The 17,294-nt window shown below is 44.5% G+C and overlaps 1 protein-coding gene across 3 annotated transcripts in view; it reads right to left on the bottom strand.

Moving 5' to 3' along the window:
* SPR (G protein-coupled sex peptide receptor) overlaps positions 1 to 17,294 on the bottom strand; it is an 82,084-nt gene that overhangs the window by 27,249 nt on the left and 37,541 nt on the right. For 2 of the 3 annotated variants that reach the window (XM_089550591.1, XM_089550592.1), the window contains exon 3: positions 16,932 to 16,986. In XM_089550591.1, the coding sequence (XP_089406717.1) occupies positions 16,932 to 16,974 (43 nt within the window). In that variant the 5' untranslated portion in view covers positions 16,975 to 16,986. Of the gene's footprint in view, positions 1 to 4,697; positions 4,835 to 16,931; positions 16,987 to 17,294 lie in introns of those variants that run through there. The other variant, XM_089550594.1, reaches the window with a different exon arrangement.

Raw genomic sequence — 17,294 nt, 5'->3', positions numbered from 1 at the left:
TTGTGAAATGCTCCTGCAGAAAGTCAAGCGACCTCCACACCAAAATTCGGAAACAGGAAACAAACGATGCAGTTTTTTCTTTACATTCGTAGGGTATCCCATTGCATCAAAAAAGTCGCAAGTAAATACTAGTTTGAGGTTGTCTTTTCTGCACCTTCCGAACTTTCGAAAATTTGCTCCATGAACAAGTCAGACGAAATACCAGTTTGCTAATTTAAACATAAAACCATGTTCACCATATGCATATCACGAGTGGTGTACCAGATTCCTTTAACCTGCGGACTTATCTACATAGGGTAAACTGGTCGTTGTTTCAACAAACGCGCCACTGAACACTTGCGGAATGTGCGCAACAGACAAGGTAATTTCTTTGCAGACCACTGCAAAACCTGGAAAAATTGCCGTCCAAAATTAAACAAGATGTAGAGATAAAGTAAAAGCGGGAAAAATTTGAGGCTTACTATATAAAAAAAAAGCAGGAAGCTTGTGCGTCACCAAGCCGTCCATCTCGATCAGTGAAGCAGAGGTTGCTTTCCCTGAAGGGTTATTTTAGGTGTTACAATCGCGATTCTCACGTGCTTTTGCTATCTCCTCGAATTTTAATCCATTGCAGCATATTCTTTCACTTTGACACCCAGAGTGGCTCTCGAAGTTTGAAATTTTGTTTGCTACTTTGTCCCGAGTTCCTGTTGGTTATTTTGTTTTCCATTGTCGCTTGTTTGTTATGCCAAGAGTACTGTTTCATATGCGCGGTGTTTTCCGCGTTCTTGTTGGCCATTTTAGTTTTTAGTTTTCCTTTATCACTTGCCTTGTGTTGTTGGTGCACGAAGCTCAGAAAGTTAAGGAAAATGTGTGCCATGTTTTTTTTTGTTTTTTTTTTTTACACGTGCGCTTCTTCTTAGTCAGGGAGCTTTAAGGTTAGGTGCTTTTTCGGTGACGTGTCTATTGTACTGAGGTGTTTTTCTGCCAGTAACCTCGCTCGCCTGTAATCTGTATGCTGATTGCGGATGGCAGCTTTGGTTGCTGAACGCTTTCCTTCTGTTTGGCTTCTGTGATACGGCTGGGGGCTGCGTATAAATGCATGGTGGTGGTAAAGAACCCCAGACAAGAACGAATTTTTCTTTATCAACGAAGTGTCTGAGAAAGCTGTACAGCTTTCCCTTGTAGCCGTATGGCTGCGTTCGGGAGGATGTCAATGAGTTATTTCTGCTTTATTATAAATGCAGGGTGTGGTGCAATAAACCTGAGTTGATAGTTGGCGCCTGTCCTGTTTCTTTACGTTCTTTTTTTGTCCTCGTCCCTTTGGCGCCTTTTCTGTTTCAAACATGGCTACGAATCAACTAGCCCAAACCAAAGTACTTCTAGTGGGCGGGTTCTTTCGTCGGTGACAATCTCAGCAGATTTTCACATAGTGTGCAACATCGGCAGACAGTCGGGGCTAGTAATACTTGTCTTGAATGTGTCGGAGTGTGTGAGAAAACCCGAGATGTCCTGCTCTCAGCTCGTCATGTGAAACCCGTAGAACTTCGCGCAGACTTCCAGGTATAACAAGGAGGAAGGCCGTTTGGTTTGCTGCGAAGTTCTTCTTCACGGGGACATCATTCTGTACACAGAACGAAGACAGTCCTCTCTTGAACGATGCGGGGTGTGGAGAAACCTTACCTTCCAAGCACTCGTTTAGGCGTTTTAGGTCGGGTTCTGAGCGTTCCTGCTGTGTAACAGAACTAGAGCTGATGGGTCCCAGGAAGACGTCCTAATCGTCGTCCGGCGGCGTGCATCTACAGGGGCTCGTGACAGGGAGTCACAGTGCTTGCGTCCGGTCTTGTAAACGACGGTGACGTCAAACTCTGAAGGCGCAGGCTCCATCGACCGAGCCAGCCGGAGGAGTCCTTCAAGCTCGCAAGACAGCACAGTGAGTGGTGATCGCAGGCCACCTTGAACGGTCGTCCGTACAGGTCGGGGCGGAATTTTGACGTAGCCCAGACGATGGCAAGGCACTCCTTCTCGGTTGTCAAATAGTTAACCATGGACAAGGAAAGGCTATCGTGTGCGATTACTTTCTCCAGTCCGTCGGTGATCTGAACGAGGACAGCGCCTAGACGAAATTGCTTGCGTCGGTAAGAACTTCAGTCTCGGCGTTTTCATCAAATTGTGCGAGGATCGATGGGGACTGTAAACAACGCTGAAGTTCATTGAATGCTTCGAATTGCGGCGCTTCTCATTTAAATGGCACGTCTGCCTTTATCAGTTAGGTCAGAGGCTCGGGAATGCACGAAAAGTTCCTGACAAATCGTCGGTAATACGTGCACAGTCCTAGGAATCTGCGCAAAGCTTTCTTATTGGCCGGAAGTGGAAGTATTTCGATAGCGGCTGTTTTCAGCGGGTTCTTGCTAATGTGGCCTGTAAACTGCAGCTCTTCATAGGTAAAGTGGCACTTCTCTGCTTTCAAGGTTAGGCTGGACGACTTGATTGCATCTAGTACTGATCAGAGCCTTTTTACACCCGGTAAAGAGCTCCAGGCGAAGACAGCGACGTCATCTAATTATAACAGACAAATTTACCATTTGAGGCCTGCTAGCACTCTATCCAACACTCGTTGAAACGTCGCTGGTGCGGAACAGAGACCAAATGGCAGCACCCAGAACTCGAAGAGGCCATCAGGAGTGAAGAATGCGGTCTACTGGAGATCTCTTTCATCCACCTTAATTTACGAATAGCCAAGCCTCTTAATTGGGCTAGTTGGTTGCTATAATTCAACATAGTGGCTAGCGCACAAGTGAGACGCACACGGAAGGAATACAGACAGGACAAACGGTCCTGTCTGTATCCCTTCTTAGTGCCTCTTCCTTGTGCACTAGCCACTATGTCGAATTACGAATAGCCGCTCTTGAGGTTCATCGATGAGAAATACTCGGCGTTACAGAGCCGGTCCAGTGTGTCTTCGATGCGAGGGAGGGGGTAAACGTCCTTCTTTGTTATGTTGTTCAAGCGGCGGTAATAAAAGCAGAATCGCAGCGCGCCGTCTTTCTGCCGTAAAAGAACAAGTGGAGTCGCCCAGAGCCTCTTTGATGGCTGAATGACGTCGTCGCGAAGCATTTCTTCCACTTGGTCCCGGATGGCTTTTCGCTCCCGCGGCGACACGCGTTAGGATCTTTGGCGGAGAGGTCGGGTGTGCTGGTCGATTATAATGCGATGCTTGGCAATCGGCGTTTGTCGGACCTCCGGCGATCACGAGAAACAATAGCTGTAGCTTCGAAGCAGGTTGTGGATCTGACCTTGTTTGTTCCGGAGCAGGGCTGGGTTGATGACGAAAGTGGGCGTATTCTCTTGGTCAGACAAAACTTCTGTGGATGGGTCAGACAGGGCGAAGGAGTCCCGTACGTCAGACATTTCGTCAAAGAAAGCAATCGTCGTTACTCTCTTAGCGTCCCGGTAATCTTCGCTGAAGTTAGTCAGCAGTACTTCAGCTTGACCATTGCGGAAATGTGCGATGTCTCTTGAGATGCCGATTCCTCGGTCTATGAGCAATTGCATGTTCCCCTCGATGATTGCTTCAGTGTTATTGACTTCCATAATGTCTACGGTGACGATGAGCTTGAGCGAGGTGGGATGCTCACTGGTTCCTCCGGGACACTCAGGGCAACGTGACATTCCAGAGTTCTCACCGAAGGGATGGCCTCGTCCGTCGAAAGCGTGATCAGCTTGGATCGCAAGTCGATGATCGCCTGGTGCTCATTAAGGAAATCCATGCCCAAGATCACTTAGCGGGAACATTGGTGTAGCACAACGATGGTCGCAGAATAGGTATGTTCCTTGACAGTCACTCGCGCTGTGCATAATCCTGGTGGCGTTATAGGTGGTTAAGGGTGCGGTGCGAATTTGTGGGCCATCCCAAGCGGTCGTGACTTTGGTCAGCTGCGGATAGGGATAGGATAGGAATATGTACAACACAAAAAGGGTAGCTAGAGAGCTACCCGCTTCGACGACGGCGGCTTCGGCGGCGGCTTCGGCTAGTCGGAGTAGTCGTAGTTGAGTCTCCAGGTCGGAGCTCAGTAGTAAGGCATTTCATTGGTCTTTCGACTTTATGTGTCGTCCCTCCCGGGGGGCATGAGGACGCTCCCATAGGGTGTAGTCTAAGGCGGCCCTAAGCTCACAGCTTGCGCGTTTTTCTGAAAACTGTCTTGGATATATAAAACTCCAGAGGGCCTGGTTTGGACATGTGTAAGTTTGTAACCGGTGTCAGCTGATGGCGTGGTATCTGTTTAAGGATCTATCCGATTGAGGAAGTCTAGCTCTTTAAAAACAATAGTGTTGTGTATTTTCTCTGTATCTCACCATGCAATCCCTGTCTGTAAAGACCACCTCGCTCGGGTCCGCCCGGAAGGAAAAGCCTCAGGATAACTCGTGGGCCGTCTCATTACCGGGTAGGGATTAATGTGCTGGTGTTCCGACTAGCACAATTTTTCGGTATATTAAATGACGGCTTACAATTGTATTCGTCGGGTGGGAGACCGGACTGCTGCTGAAATTTAGTATGGCAACTTTGGAGTCACTGATGATATACTTCCCTTTTGTGCCTACACAAGCCAGTGCTATGGAAGCTTCCTCTGCAGTCTCTCGGTTACCCAACAGTATAGAGGCATTTATTTTTAGGAGTTGTCTATTTTTGACGACTGCGAGCTTCATCGTGTTCTTACCAAGCTCATTGGCATCCACGGAGACCATGTCCTTGTTTTTGAAAGAGCAACGCCGAAAGCTGGGCAAGTTAGATTACGTTCATAAAGTAAAAATAGCGCAAAAGGAACTCGAAGGCCGGAAAGAGAACGACGTAGACAAGCGCTAACTCGCAACTCGGGTTTATTGCTGAATTACGGAATTTATACATCACTTTGAAAAAAGCCTAAAACAAGCAAACAAGCAGCTCTCCTCCTCGGAAGGCCCAGTCAAAGAGAAAAAAGTAATTGCAATCAGCACGAGCCACTCACCGCTATGCAAGAATCAATTCAGCAAAAAGATACGTAATCGAAAAGGATATCAATGCAATTGGGAGACTAAAAATCAATTTCACAGTGTCTGCCATGGTAACAGTGGGCTCGCTGACACATAGATTTTGACATTTCCTTATATTGTATGCCTCCATTATCTCACGTAAGCGCTGATCAAGATGTCTGAAAAGTACGGTGGCACTAGAAAAAAACCGGTGTACTTTTTCTTTCTCCTTTTGCTCCTCTTTTTCGCTACATTCGCGGCAATGCTCAGGAATATTCCCTTAATGATCTTTTAGGGAATTACGGTGTTCACCCAGCCTAATGTTAAGGTATCACCCCGTTTGCCCTATATATACAGTTCCGCAAGACAACGGCAGCTTGTACGCTACACCCAAGCTGCAGGGCACAAAAGGGGCGCCGTGCTTAAAGGGCAGCTGCAGCACTTTTTTGAGAATTTCGCGATAATCAAGGATTCAAATATATGTAGGCTGTAGGTAAAGCATGCCAAGTGTTTGTGCGCTGGCATTGAAAATAGTGACGTAATCGACGATTGAAATTTGCGCTTCTGTTCAATGCACCAAAGTAGTGCAGAAAAACTCAGCGTGACGTCACGGAAGGTATGAGTTCAAATTACCGCTGTCGTCAGCCACACGTTAGACGCTGCCAAACAACTCTCGGCAGGGTTCACCTTCGGTGGGGTTGGTTTTTTTCCATAAAAGCAGGCGTTTGTGCGTTGGAAGTGTACCAATACCTTCGATGACGTCATCAAGCGCCTCCCACTTGGCGTTGTGCGCTGCGGAGAAGCTTGAAGAGCGTCCGGATTTTAATCGGCGATTACTTCGCTATTTCAAGTGCTAGCCCAAAAAGACTTCGCATGCTTTACCTCCAAGTTTCACACATTCGACCGTATTAAGCTCGTTTATTTCTAAAACTTATGCAGTTTCCCTTTAACGGTGCAACCACGCCTATTTCGCTTGTCGCCATCACCTTCTTGCCTGTTCCGAATTTGTGAGCACAAACTCTTATTTGGCCCGGAAAAAACCACTTGGACGCCATAGCATCTTCCTGCCTTCTTTAGCCCATATGCCATCCTATGCACATAGGGCACCACGCAAACCTTCTGGCGCTCCCGTCCAACATCTTGGGATTTGTGTACCCCGTTTTCCGGCTCGAATAAGTCGAGCAGTTTGTGCTCACAAGTTCGGCTCAACATAATGGCTCAACAGCCACCATAGTCATTAATAAAGTCTACAATAAAATTTCATTAAGGAAGTGTGTTAGGTAGAGAGAAATGATCTCTTCAATGCTGTTGAATGCCTGTTTAAAAGACGTAATGAGAGGCTTGGAATGGAACAGTTGGGGATAACAGTTAATAGAGAATACCGTAGTAATCAGCGATGCGCTGATGACATTGTCTTGCTAAGTCATTGAGGAGAGGAACTGTAAAACACGATCAATGATTTAGACAGGCAGAGCAGAACAGTGAGTCTAAAATCAATTGAATTGAATTTAATTGAATTGAAGGCTAATTTCAGGCAGACAAGGCACAAAGTACAAGTCTCTGTAACAGGCTTCCAAAAAGGCACAGATGCCTTACGAGTGTCAGTCTCTCAATACACACAAGAACTCCGCATACAGTGAGGAAGAACAAATGAATAAGTTACATGCACTGAAGCGCGGATAAAAACGGTAACATAATACAGGCATTGACATAAAGCGGGAATGGAGGTTTAGACCAGTGAATATAATGCAGGCATTCAAAGCAACCTGACATAATTTAAGAAGTCAAGTTCCTACTAAACTGATAAGTACGCATTAAGCTTTTTCTTGAAGACTGCTAACGAAGATGATTCATTTATTAAGGTCTCAATGGCAGGGTGGTGATTTAAGGAATCTGGTATAACAAATGGTTGTTGCTGTATACCGTAATTCGTTTGCATTTTATCCTTGTTGTAAGTTGCGTAACGTGTTGTATTCATGTTCTTTGGGGGGTGAGGATGAAGGATTTTCGAAAAAATTCTTTGATTACGCCTGATTGCTTGGAATATGGGGATTGCTGTTCTGTTTTCCTGTTAATGAGGTTTTCGATTGTTAATACACTGTTCTTCTTGAAGAGCGGAGCGGAATAACTCGAGTAGGGTGCGTTCGCTATAACGCGTAATATGCGTTTTTGCAAAATAAATAACTTATCTATACTGGTTTTCGTCGTCGTTCTCCAAACGGATAAACAATATTGAAGGCGTCAATCCAGTAGAGTATAATGTAGCTATTTTTTTCAGTGGTGGAGGGAATAGATTCTTTAGGTTATTGATAATACCTATAGATCTCGCATTACTGGTTTTTATGTTTTCAATATGATTGGACCAGTTCAAATGTTGTTCAAATAGAACTCAAAGAAATCTATGAAATGCGGAGCGTTGGATAACTTCTCCATTATACTTTAGTACTATGATGTCATCGATATGCCTACCACGATGGCGAAAATTAATGTATTTTGTTTTCTAGTGCCTAATTCTAATTTCTCTATTCTAAGCCACTCAAACATTCTTTACCCAGATATTAGCTTCACGACGCACCACGCAAAAGTTTTCACAAAAAAAAAATAGTGTCATCGGCAGATAAGATTATGTCCATAGTTAGGGGTACGTTAGTGATGTCACCGATGTATGAAATGAACAGAAGCAGACCGAAAATTGACCCTTAGGGTACACCAAATTCGATTTCTTATAGTACGGATCACGAACTAAGTATTTTTGAGTACTGTAGTCTGTTAGTGAAATAGTTTCTAACTAGGTAAAGAGCAATTCCCCTTATTCCATACGCATTTAACTTTTGCCATAAGACGTCATATTGATGGAGTCAAGTGCCTTTTTAGAGTCCAGAAATATTCCTGTCGTATGCAGTTTATTCTTAGAGTTGCTTACCATTTTTTCTTTAATGTGTAGCAGCGCCTTTTCCGTGCACTGTTGTTTTCGAAAGCAGTATTTTTTGTTATAATATTTACAGCGCAGGAATTTAGAATACATTCATTATTCAGTCTTTGAACCAATTTTGAAAAAAAAAAAATGGCAGCATTGAAATTGGCCTGTAGCTGTTATCACCCCTTTCAACTATTCGATACCTTTGCAATTTTTAAATAATCAGGAAAAATGGCAGTATACAATATGAGATTACAGATCTATGACAGTGCTTTGCTAATGTACTCCACGACTGTTTTTATAGGCGCTGCTTTAATGCCATCCACACCACAAGCTACCTATTTCCGTCTCATCTGTAGGTGCGAGAAATAAGGACCTACTTATAGGAGTGGTAATATAATATCTTTAAAGACGGTTGCAAGTGTGTAAAGTGTTTGATGATCCACTTTTTAGAAAATGTTGATTAAGCTTATTCGCGAGTAAATCTCCTTTGTATATTGTAATAGGAAGAAAACCAAAGTAATATAGAGCAGTTCCGTACGGGCACCGCAGTTTATAATTGGCTGCGAAGCGCTGGAGCTGGGAAGGGAATACGTCTGCTTATGACAGGTAGTCACCGCAGATCCGGATGGCAAGAGGGAAATAAATAGAAGAATAAGTAGGGAGTGGATTGCATTTTGCCTGATCTCTCATATCATGAATGGCAGTTTACCAGTATCCCTCAAGAGAAAAAGTATATTAAAGCTGTACATTGACGGTATTCACCAATGAGGCAGAAAAGTGGAGGCTAAGGAAAAGGACTGGACTTAAATTGAGGACAACGAAGTGGGCATTGGGACGGAAAATGATAGATGTAACTTAAGGGACAGGAAGAGGGCAGAGTTGGTAAGACAACAAATGCTGGTTAGTGATTTCTTAGTCGAAATCAGGAGGGAGAAATGGGCCTGTGTAGGGAATGTAATGCGAAGGCGAGATAATCGATCGTCATTAAGGGTAACGGAGTGGATTCCAAAAGAAGGCAAGCATAGCAGGGGGTAGCAGATAGTTTGGTGGACTGATGAGGTAATGATGATAATAAATTATTCACGTTTGGTACCGGTGTATTGAGCTTATTTTCGTGATTACTAGGCGCGTAAGTCTACTTCAAGACAAAAAAAAAAAAAAACAGACGCCAAAACACTTTCCGTCTGTACGCCTAATCTAGTTACTTCTAAAAACTCGATCAGTCATTCCAAGTAATCGCAACCAGGTTTGCACTTATGAGTTGAACACGTTGTGCTGCCGATCCCCTGTGTATGAAAGCGTTTCACTGGTGAGTAGAAATATTTCCACCGTCCACAAATTTTCCTCGTAGACCCAAGTTTATGAATGAAGTTAATTGCCGAGAAATAACCACTTTTTCCTGAATAACGTTAGCTGACCACAACCGATACCGAATGTCTTGCCGAGATTACATCAAAAGACTTGGGTGCGGCGAGGCAGCTTTTCACTAAAAAAAAAGAATACGAAGATAATAACGGTCACAATCTGTCACTGTCAAGCCGTATCCAATTTTCTCGACAGCCATTAACAAATACTTCGACCCATGCATCGGGCATGACCGAGTAGGTATCTTTGTTGTGTTTCTATGGCAAAACACTAAACCGCAGGAATTTCCTAATGTGCGAAGAACACTTTTAAACAGGCTGCCTGTGCCGGCTGCCGGCCCACTTCGAAAGCTGCGAGATGATTTTAATGAAGAAGAGTAGAGTTTGCTTATAAGAATGCTACTACTTATGATAATTATAGTTTACTTTTCGCCAGTCACTAGGGTACAACATTTCCGGGCATGCCTTGCTGGGCAAAAGCCGGAAGCAGGCGGAAAATCTCTTTTTACCTATAGAAAGACATCATATGAGATTGGAAAAGTAAAAGGAAAAGAAAGAAAAAAAATGGATCAAGGAGACACAATAAAATTAATTTGAGAAGAGGAAAAGGGCAAGTGGTTCGCTCGTGGTTGCCCACTAAAACAGAAAAAAGAGAAGGTAATGAAATCGCGGTACCCTACGAATGCGAGAAGAAAACGCAAAGAAAACGTCGGTAGCATTTACGTCTTTTTTTTTCCCATCAAAATACCGACACGGTGTATTTTAAGAGGTTTATTTTTACTGCCCTCTTATTGTTCAGAGCCCGTATCTCATTAAGCAGTCTATTAAATATTGCGGAGACATAAAAGCAGCGCTGGCTTTCTCCATATTTAGTTCTCGTAGTGGGTACATGATAGATGGAGACAGGTTGAAAGTTATGAGTACATTAGCGTCCAACTCTCAATTCGCAAGCCCACATATGCCTGACGACGGCATATTGAAGAAACGCATTGTTAAATTTAGGGAAGCTAAAACAAAGAAACAAATCTAACGTAGACAATGAAGCGCCACGAGTTTTATAATAATAATAATAATAATAATAATAATAATAATAATAATAATAATAATAATAATAATAATAATAATAATAATAATAATAATAATAATAATAATAACAATAATAATAATAATAATAATAATAATAATAATAATAATAATAATAATAATAATAATAATAATAATAATTTTATTGCCACAACACATGGTGATACATACAAACTCGGGCCTGTCAAAGCCTCTAGCGGCTTGAAGGATTAGGCCCGGCAAAGTCGGCAGGCGGACGTGCAATACAAACATGAAATATGAGCATAATATTAACACAACATATAAAAACAATAACGCGAAATGAGTACTGATCAAGGTGTAACAGTTCAGGTAAGTGACATCAACAAGAGATAAAAATAAACTGCAAGAGCCTACGTTAACACAATAGTAATTTAACACTTCGGGCCTGATCATGAAGATTTAGACAAATAAGAACCGTGTTACAATGACTGAACCATGATTTTTAATGCTTTTTTATGATGTTGCGGAAAGCACCTCCTCTGGAAAATCATTAAAAATTTGGGGAACATAAACACAGCGCCTGGCTTCTCCATACCTTGTTGAGGAGCGTGGTACCTTAAAACGAATGGTACTACGTAGGCTTCGGGAAGCTACATAATGGACTTTGAAATTGCTGTCCCAGAAATCCCGTACCACTACAGTCTGTAGAAAGAGCGTTCGAAAGCATGGAAGACCAAGGGCTGTGAACATGTTATCGGATACAGAAAAGGGGGCGTTATATGCTATATTTGTCGGTATGTTTCTTAATAAAGTGTCAACTCTGTTTTGCTATCTGGCTGAGCAAAAAGTAAAAATAGTAATTCCATATCGGAGAATGCTGTACACCAGAGCATGCGCAATATTTTTTTCGATGTGAAAAGGAACAATTGATTTTATATGGAAAAAGAACCAGGCTGCGCTCCTTAGCTTATCGCAGACGTGTGATAGCTGGCTGTGCCAAAACATATCACTGTCGAAGAAGACTCCCAAGTATTTAACCGAATTCACATAGGTGACCGGCACGCACCGACAGGGCAAACAGTTGTGAATATGTAGAAAAACCGGCGCATCTATAGCTAGTAGTTTTAATGGGGATCTGAAGCAAACGAGTTTTGTTTTTACCGGGTTAACTTCCAAACAGTTATTAGTGAACCAAGTTATTGTTTTGTGTATGTTATTCTGGAGATCAGTAATGGCCGTGTTGTAAGAAAAGTGCTTGAAAAGCAGAACGGTGTCGTGGACCTATTGAAATAATAATAATAACGCCCTTATTCGTGTCATATACTGTAAATGACACTGGAGGCCAGCAGCCTTCTCCCGAAATGAGGGGATGCATTAAAACGAAACACTTCTTTTATTATTCGCACGATATTGGCAAATCGTGACTGATTGCTGCTTGTAGAAAGTTCATGAAAAAAAAACGAATGGCGCCGTCAATGATACCAAGAGGAAGCAATGAAGCACGCCTCTCCGCGGGGCCCAATAGAAACGCGGCAGCAATCCGCCCCAGCAATCCGCCCCAGCGGCCTTGTCGGCACATGCGCCATTTAATCTTAAGGCCATAAAGCTCAAAGCAGGCGCTCTCCAGGGTAAGCCAGATCCGTTCCCTGTTCTTTCAGAGCTCTACGAAATCCCGCGGAACAATGAAGCGCCGTTAGACAGTAGCGGATGGACGAGGCATTCCCGTGTGCGCGAGTGTTCTACGTGCGATGGTTGCGGTTTATGGCTGCGTCCGCGCGAGTCACGTACGAATTCAATGTGGAAATGTGTTCGGGCTGCCAACGTCGTAGCCCGGATAGCAACAGCTTCTTCTGTGTAGCGGTAGAGGTGAAAGGAGGTCCCCGCGTAAGCCGTTGTCGCCCCAATCAGGGTTTCGCACGTGCGCTACTTTGTTAGAGCGATGTTACTTGGCGCGGGGGCATCCTCCGGGAGCCACAGATACCTCGGCCCCTTTGCCGCCGCTCGCTGCACACTTCGTGATCAAGTGGCTTTACGACCGGAATGGAGAGCATGCCCGACTGCCTCGAAGCGTTCCCTTTCGGGGCGACTTCTGACCAACCGCCCGGAGGTGCCGAGAGGGGCACATTTATGGCATTTGCAACGAGCTGCCCGGAGGTTGCTTCATATATTGCACCCGACGTAAATGTCCACCACTCGCCAGCTTCACAAAGGACACCGGCAACCTCGACAAAGGATGTTAGAAATGGCAAAACATGCGCTCAAAACATGTAATAGGTATATCAAGTTGAAATTTTCATTGAGCCTGTCAGCAGGAGCCGTTTTGTGGGCACCTTCTATAATGCATATTCTAATATTTGGAGAAGAAGCGCGTGAACTACACTTCACGTTGCTGCACGGAAGAAGTGAAGAATTGCCAACAACGATAGGCATTAGGACGCAGGATAAGATTGCCTACATTTTTTAAAGGTGAAAAAATTGGAGTTTAAGGTAGTAAAGTACAATGAGAGCGGAAAAGTACACTAAACTTCTACCTGTCGCAAACGAGATTGTTGTGATGAAGAGAAATACGGACAGGGAGATTTACCTGTGCCCAAGCGTGTACAACCAAGCCTCACTAGCCAGTCAGACGGTATTCTTTTCCAGATGGAACACGCATGTCTTTTCAGGCTTCCATGCTTTTCATTCACCAATTGATCCTAACAACTCCGCAATAATTATTATTGCGAAGCAATACTGCTTGCACTTTTCTGCCATCGATGGAGGTTCATCCTTCGCTCCGGCGCAGCTGCGGTGCGCTACCACGTGACCGCGACTCGTCTAATCGATGGAGGCTAATTATTCTAATCATTTAAATTAATTTAATTTAACAATTGAATTAATTAATTTAATTAATTCAAGTAATTAATTTAATTAATTTTACTTCATGCCGAAGAAGAATCTGAGTAGTGCGGAGCGATATAATCACAAGAGAAGAAAACGCCGTGCGGAAGAAACGCCGGAACAGGAAGAAGAGCGGCTTGCTAAAAGAAGATTGCAGTATGCAGCCAAGAAGAAAGAGCAGAGCATTGTGGTGATTCGAGACGGTGACATCGTCGCTAAGCGACGTGAAGAACAAGAGATAAGAGTTGGCGAGTTCGAGTCTGCTACGCGTGAATTCGAGAAACGAAACGACCAGCAGAACCAAGCGCAGCCAGGTGTTATTGCTTTCGCAATCAGCCAGGCTTAACCAAGCTAAGCCTTCAGCCAATTTTTTTTCCTGCCAATTCATATCCCTCAAACTTTTGTTCATGACTGTACACGAACGAGCATGCATATAGAGAAGGGATGAAAAGCGGATACAGCTCTACCTCACTTTAATGCCTTCGTAAAATCTTTTTGACACCTTGGGCTAGTTTTGCTGTCGAACTGACACAAAGTATTTCAATTTCCGAAAGCTGATATCTTCCTAGGTTTGAGAATTCTCCACCACGCCTCAACTATCTTAATATTTTTAAAGCTTAATAAAGCGAAAAACCCGCTCGTTCGGCGGCTGAAACAAAGCATCTTATACGGAACGCGAGATCCGCACAATGCGGGCGAAATACTAACGATGATTCGTGCGGGCGATGTAAACAGTCAGCTCACGCAGCTGTCGCCTCCTATAGTTCAAGCAGAATTGCTGCCATGCCAGCTAGAGGCCAAAACAATAGTTCGTAAGTTTTGCTGTCTTGTGCTTCAATCAACCAAGTTTTTATACTCAAGTGACACCTGGAGACAAAACCAACTTTCGCACTGCCAGCCATGCTCTTCAACTGCAGATAGATTTGAAGTTCAAGGAGTATATTTATTTTTGCGCTCATGCTAATCATGTCTTTTGGTGGTTAAGCTTTAGAATGATCCGCACTGTTTCTTAGTTCCTGCATTATATTGATGAAAATCAAAAAGCAGCACAGTAAACTTTTGCATATGTCCCTTACACCTTCCTGCTGCTGGCAAACTGCGCTGACGAGCTGAGACCCGTAAGAGCAGTGACGGCTGATCCTGCGGGCATGCGGGATGACACAAGCCAGTGCGGTCTTGAATTCAGAGCTTCACCCTCCGGCAAGTGTTCCCAAACATGCTTGAAAATTAAATTTATTCCCCGTCTCCCTGCGTGACGCTGACGACTAAAAACACTTTGCTTATTTCGACGAGTAGAATCGAGTTTGTCTACTGCTTTCCCCCACTGCCTGTTTCTCCCGTTTCCTTGTTGATTTTCCCGAACCTTAAGCCGCGTCGTCTACGCGCCAAAGATATCGACTAGGCGCCCCTTGACGTTGCTGCTGCTGCTTATGCATCAGTACAGGGGCGCAGTAACAACTGCACCGCCAGGCGGCGCGCATCATCCAAACTTCTGGGTGGAAGGGATGTGCGCAGACCTACGGCTGGGATACAGAGGTGACGAGAAGGATGGAAATGGCGGGGAAGGGGACCAATGGTTCACGTCTCCTTTATTCCTCTATCGCGAGGAGATCGATTGCTTTCTTTTTAGCGCATACACGCTCCCGCTCTCTTCTCCGCCTGCTGGGCCTCTTGGCTGCTGAATATTTATCAGCCGCTCCTGGCGTGTGTGCATCGAGAGCACGGGGGCCCAAAAAGAGAAGCGGAGGGGGGCAGCTGATGCTGTCGGCGTAGAGCGGCCTACGCACTTTCGAACCGAGCGCCGCCGCGAATTCCGCCGTCATGTAACCAAAGCACAGCCAGCGTGCCGTGCACTGCTCCGCTTCTGTGGTTCGGACCCGCGGCGTGAATTCTGCAGCTGCAGCATGCTCGAACCAAAGGGAACGACCAATCTACAAGTTACTGTTCCGCAGCGGTTAACTGACACAACCCGATCTCTCATTCCTCTCTCATTTTGCTATTTACGCACTCCTCTTGTTTATCACCTCCTTCAAATAGCTCGGTGTCCGCCATTAGCGAGAAAATTACGGCGTTTGCGGCATACTTCTTCCGTTGTTTACTTCTGCTGATAGGGCACACATACAGGATGCATACACATCAAGACGACGCAGGACTTCGAAGCCAGACATCTGGGAACGCATTAGCGCCGTCGTTTCGGGTGATAAGGTGACGGCACGTGGCCTATGATATTGTGTATGGGGCAACCAGAAAGTGCTACGTTAAAAAACCTGATACATGCTTTAAATTTTTAATTTACTGACGGCACAATTGCTGCTGGTACTTGCTGTGAAGCATTCGGCAACTATAGAGAGTCTCATTTAGGCTTCCTACGGTCTAGGCTGTAGGCAGGACCCTCTGGGAGGACAAACAGCAGCAACCAGTTTGAATGACGGGAGGAAATAGAAAAATGCGTTTGCATTGCCTCCATCTTTACTCAGTTAGATAAGTACCTCGTCGGCTCGATTGGCGGAGTCTGGTGTCGCACTTTGGAAGGTTAGATTTGAGATGTATCCAGGGTGAGCACGTGTGTGTGTGGTTGGCGTGTTTATGAGTAACCGTGACATGTAATGGCTCATCTTGACCAACAGATCGAAGGTCGGTGAATCGACGCCGAATGAATATATGGAATTTTTCGCAGTGGACTATGTAACGTGACCAGACATATCACTTGGTCATGGGAAGTCAAGATCATGACTCAGCAAAAAGCCTGAGAGAGCGCGAAATCCTATACGAAGTGACATCACCAAACCGGACTTGACAAACGGAAGTGACTTTATTAATCCAGAAATGTTCCGACAACGCGTCCATGGGCTCCGTGTGCTATGGCAACCCAGGCAGGGCATTGTCTAGGCTTCCGGTAATTATTGACGAAGGTAGTAGTTTTTATGCACTCTGCTCGTCACTGCTCCGTACACCTGGCGAAAGTTGTGCTTCAGAGTGCGGTAGCGTTCGCTCAGGACGGCTAACAGCAAGAAACAACTTTCTTCGAAGCTGGGTGAGCAACTCGTTCCTACGTTCCAGGGAGACGCTTTTTGTATAAAAGGAACTATCGTTCTTCATAGGCCATGCCGTTCGCGTGACGCATTCCACTGCAACGGGCGCCCCATTTCGTGCAAGCGGCCGGAGGCTGTCACGGGAATATTCGTCCGCAACCACATTTTCGTCGGCTGCGGATTGACCCCATTGCACTTGTCCCTTTTGGGAAATCAGGTTCTCAGTAATACCCACCTAAGTGCTGTTATACTGCCTGCTGATGAAAAAAAAAATAAACCGCGTTCTTTGTGACGATGTAACGAGTTGAGTAGAATTATTTCTTGTTCGAAGCTCCTGTAGCGTGTTCGATACAGCGCAAATTTTTTCTTTATTGATCATTCAGTTTGGCCCTATGTGGCCGGAGTAGAGAAAAAAACGCTTCAAAATGTTTTTGCTACACTAGTGATATAACAATTTTGCCCTCTTTCTCAAATTAAACACATATTGCTAACAGCGTGGTGTCATCTGTGGCCGGCTGCTGTGCAAAAATATTGCGCGTTGAAAGCGTCACTTATTCTACTCAAAATTTTACTTCAGTTAGCATTATGATGAAGTGCTCATTGCAATTCGTAATCAAAAGCGGGTTCTTGTTTCACGAAGCTGCCAGCAATGCAGCAGTATAATTTACAGGCCTGTATAGGTTACCAGACAAGAGCACTCACCGTTCTCGTAATCCATCATGATCTCTTCATCCGCCTTTGTCATGAGGATAAGAACCTGCGAGGAAACACTTAGATGTAAGTAAAACATCAAGGCACGTTTTTCTTTGCAGAAAGTGACAGCGCGACAAGTGATCTCATGACAAGCGTCGCATTCACAGGTTTTGTAGGTAGTTGCAATTTGCAGCTGATGAGAAATTTATGTAAGTTCGTAAAAAAAGTGAAGGCACAATCAAACGCCCACATACAGCAATACTTAGTATATAAAAAAATATGGTTAAAGAGGCTGCGCATGAAAAAATTGGCTTGCGGTTTAGCATATATAAGCACGAAACATTGTTGGAAAGCACAGTTTTTTGCAGGCGG

This window comes from Amblyomma mixtum, chromosome 6 (assembly GCF_055824585.1).
Source record: "Amblyomma mixtum isolate Tamu chromosome 6, ASM5582458v1, whole genome shotgun sequence".
Lineage (NCBI taxonomy): Eukaryota > Metazoa > Arthropoda > Arachnida > Ixodida > Ixodidae > Amblyomma > Amblyomma mixtum.
Note: the sequence above shows the minus strand (reverse complement) of the source record. Positions and strands in the feature narration are given on the sequence as shown.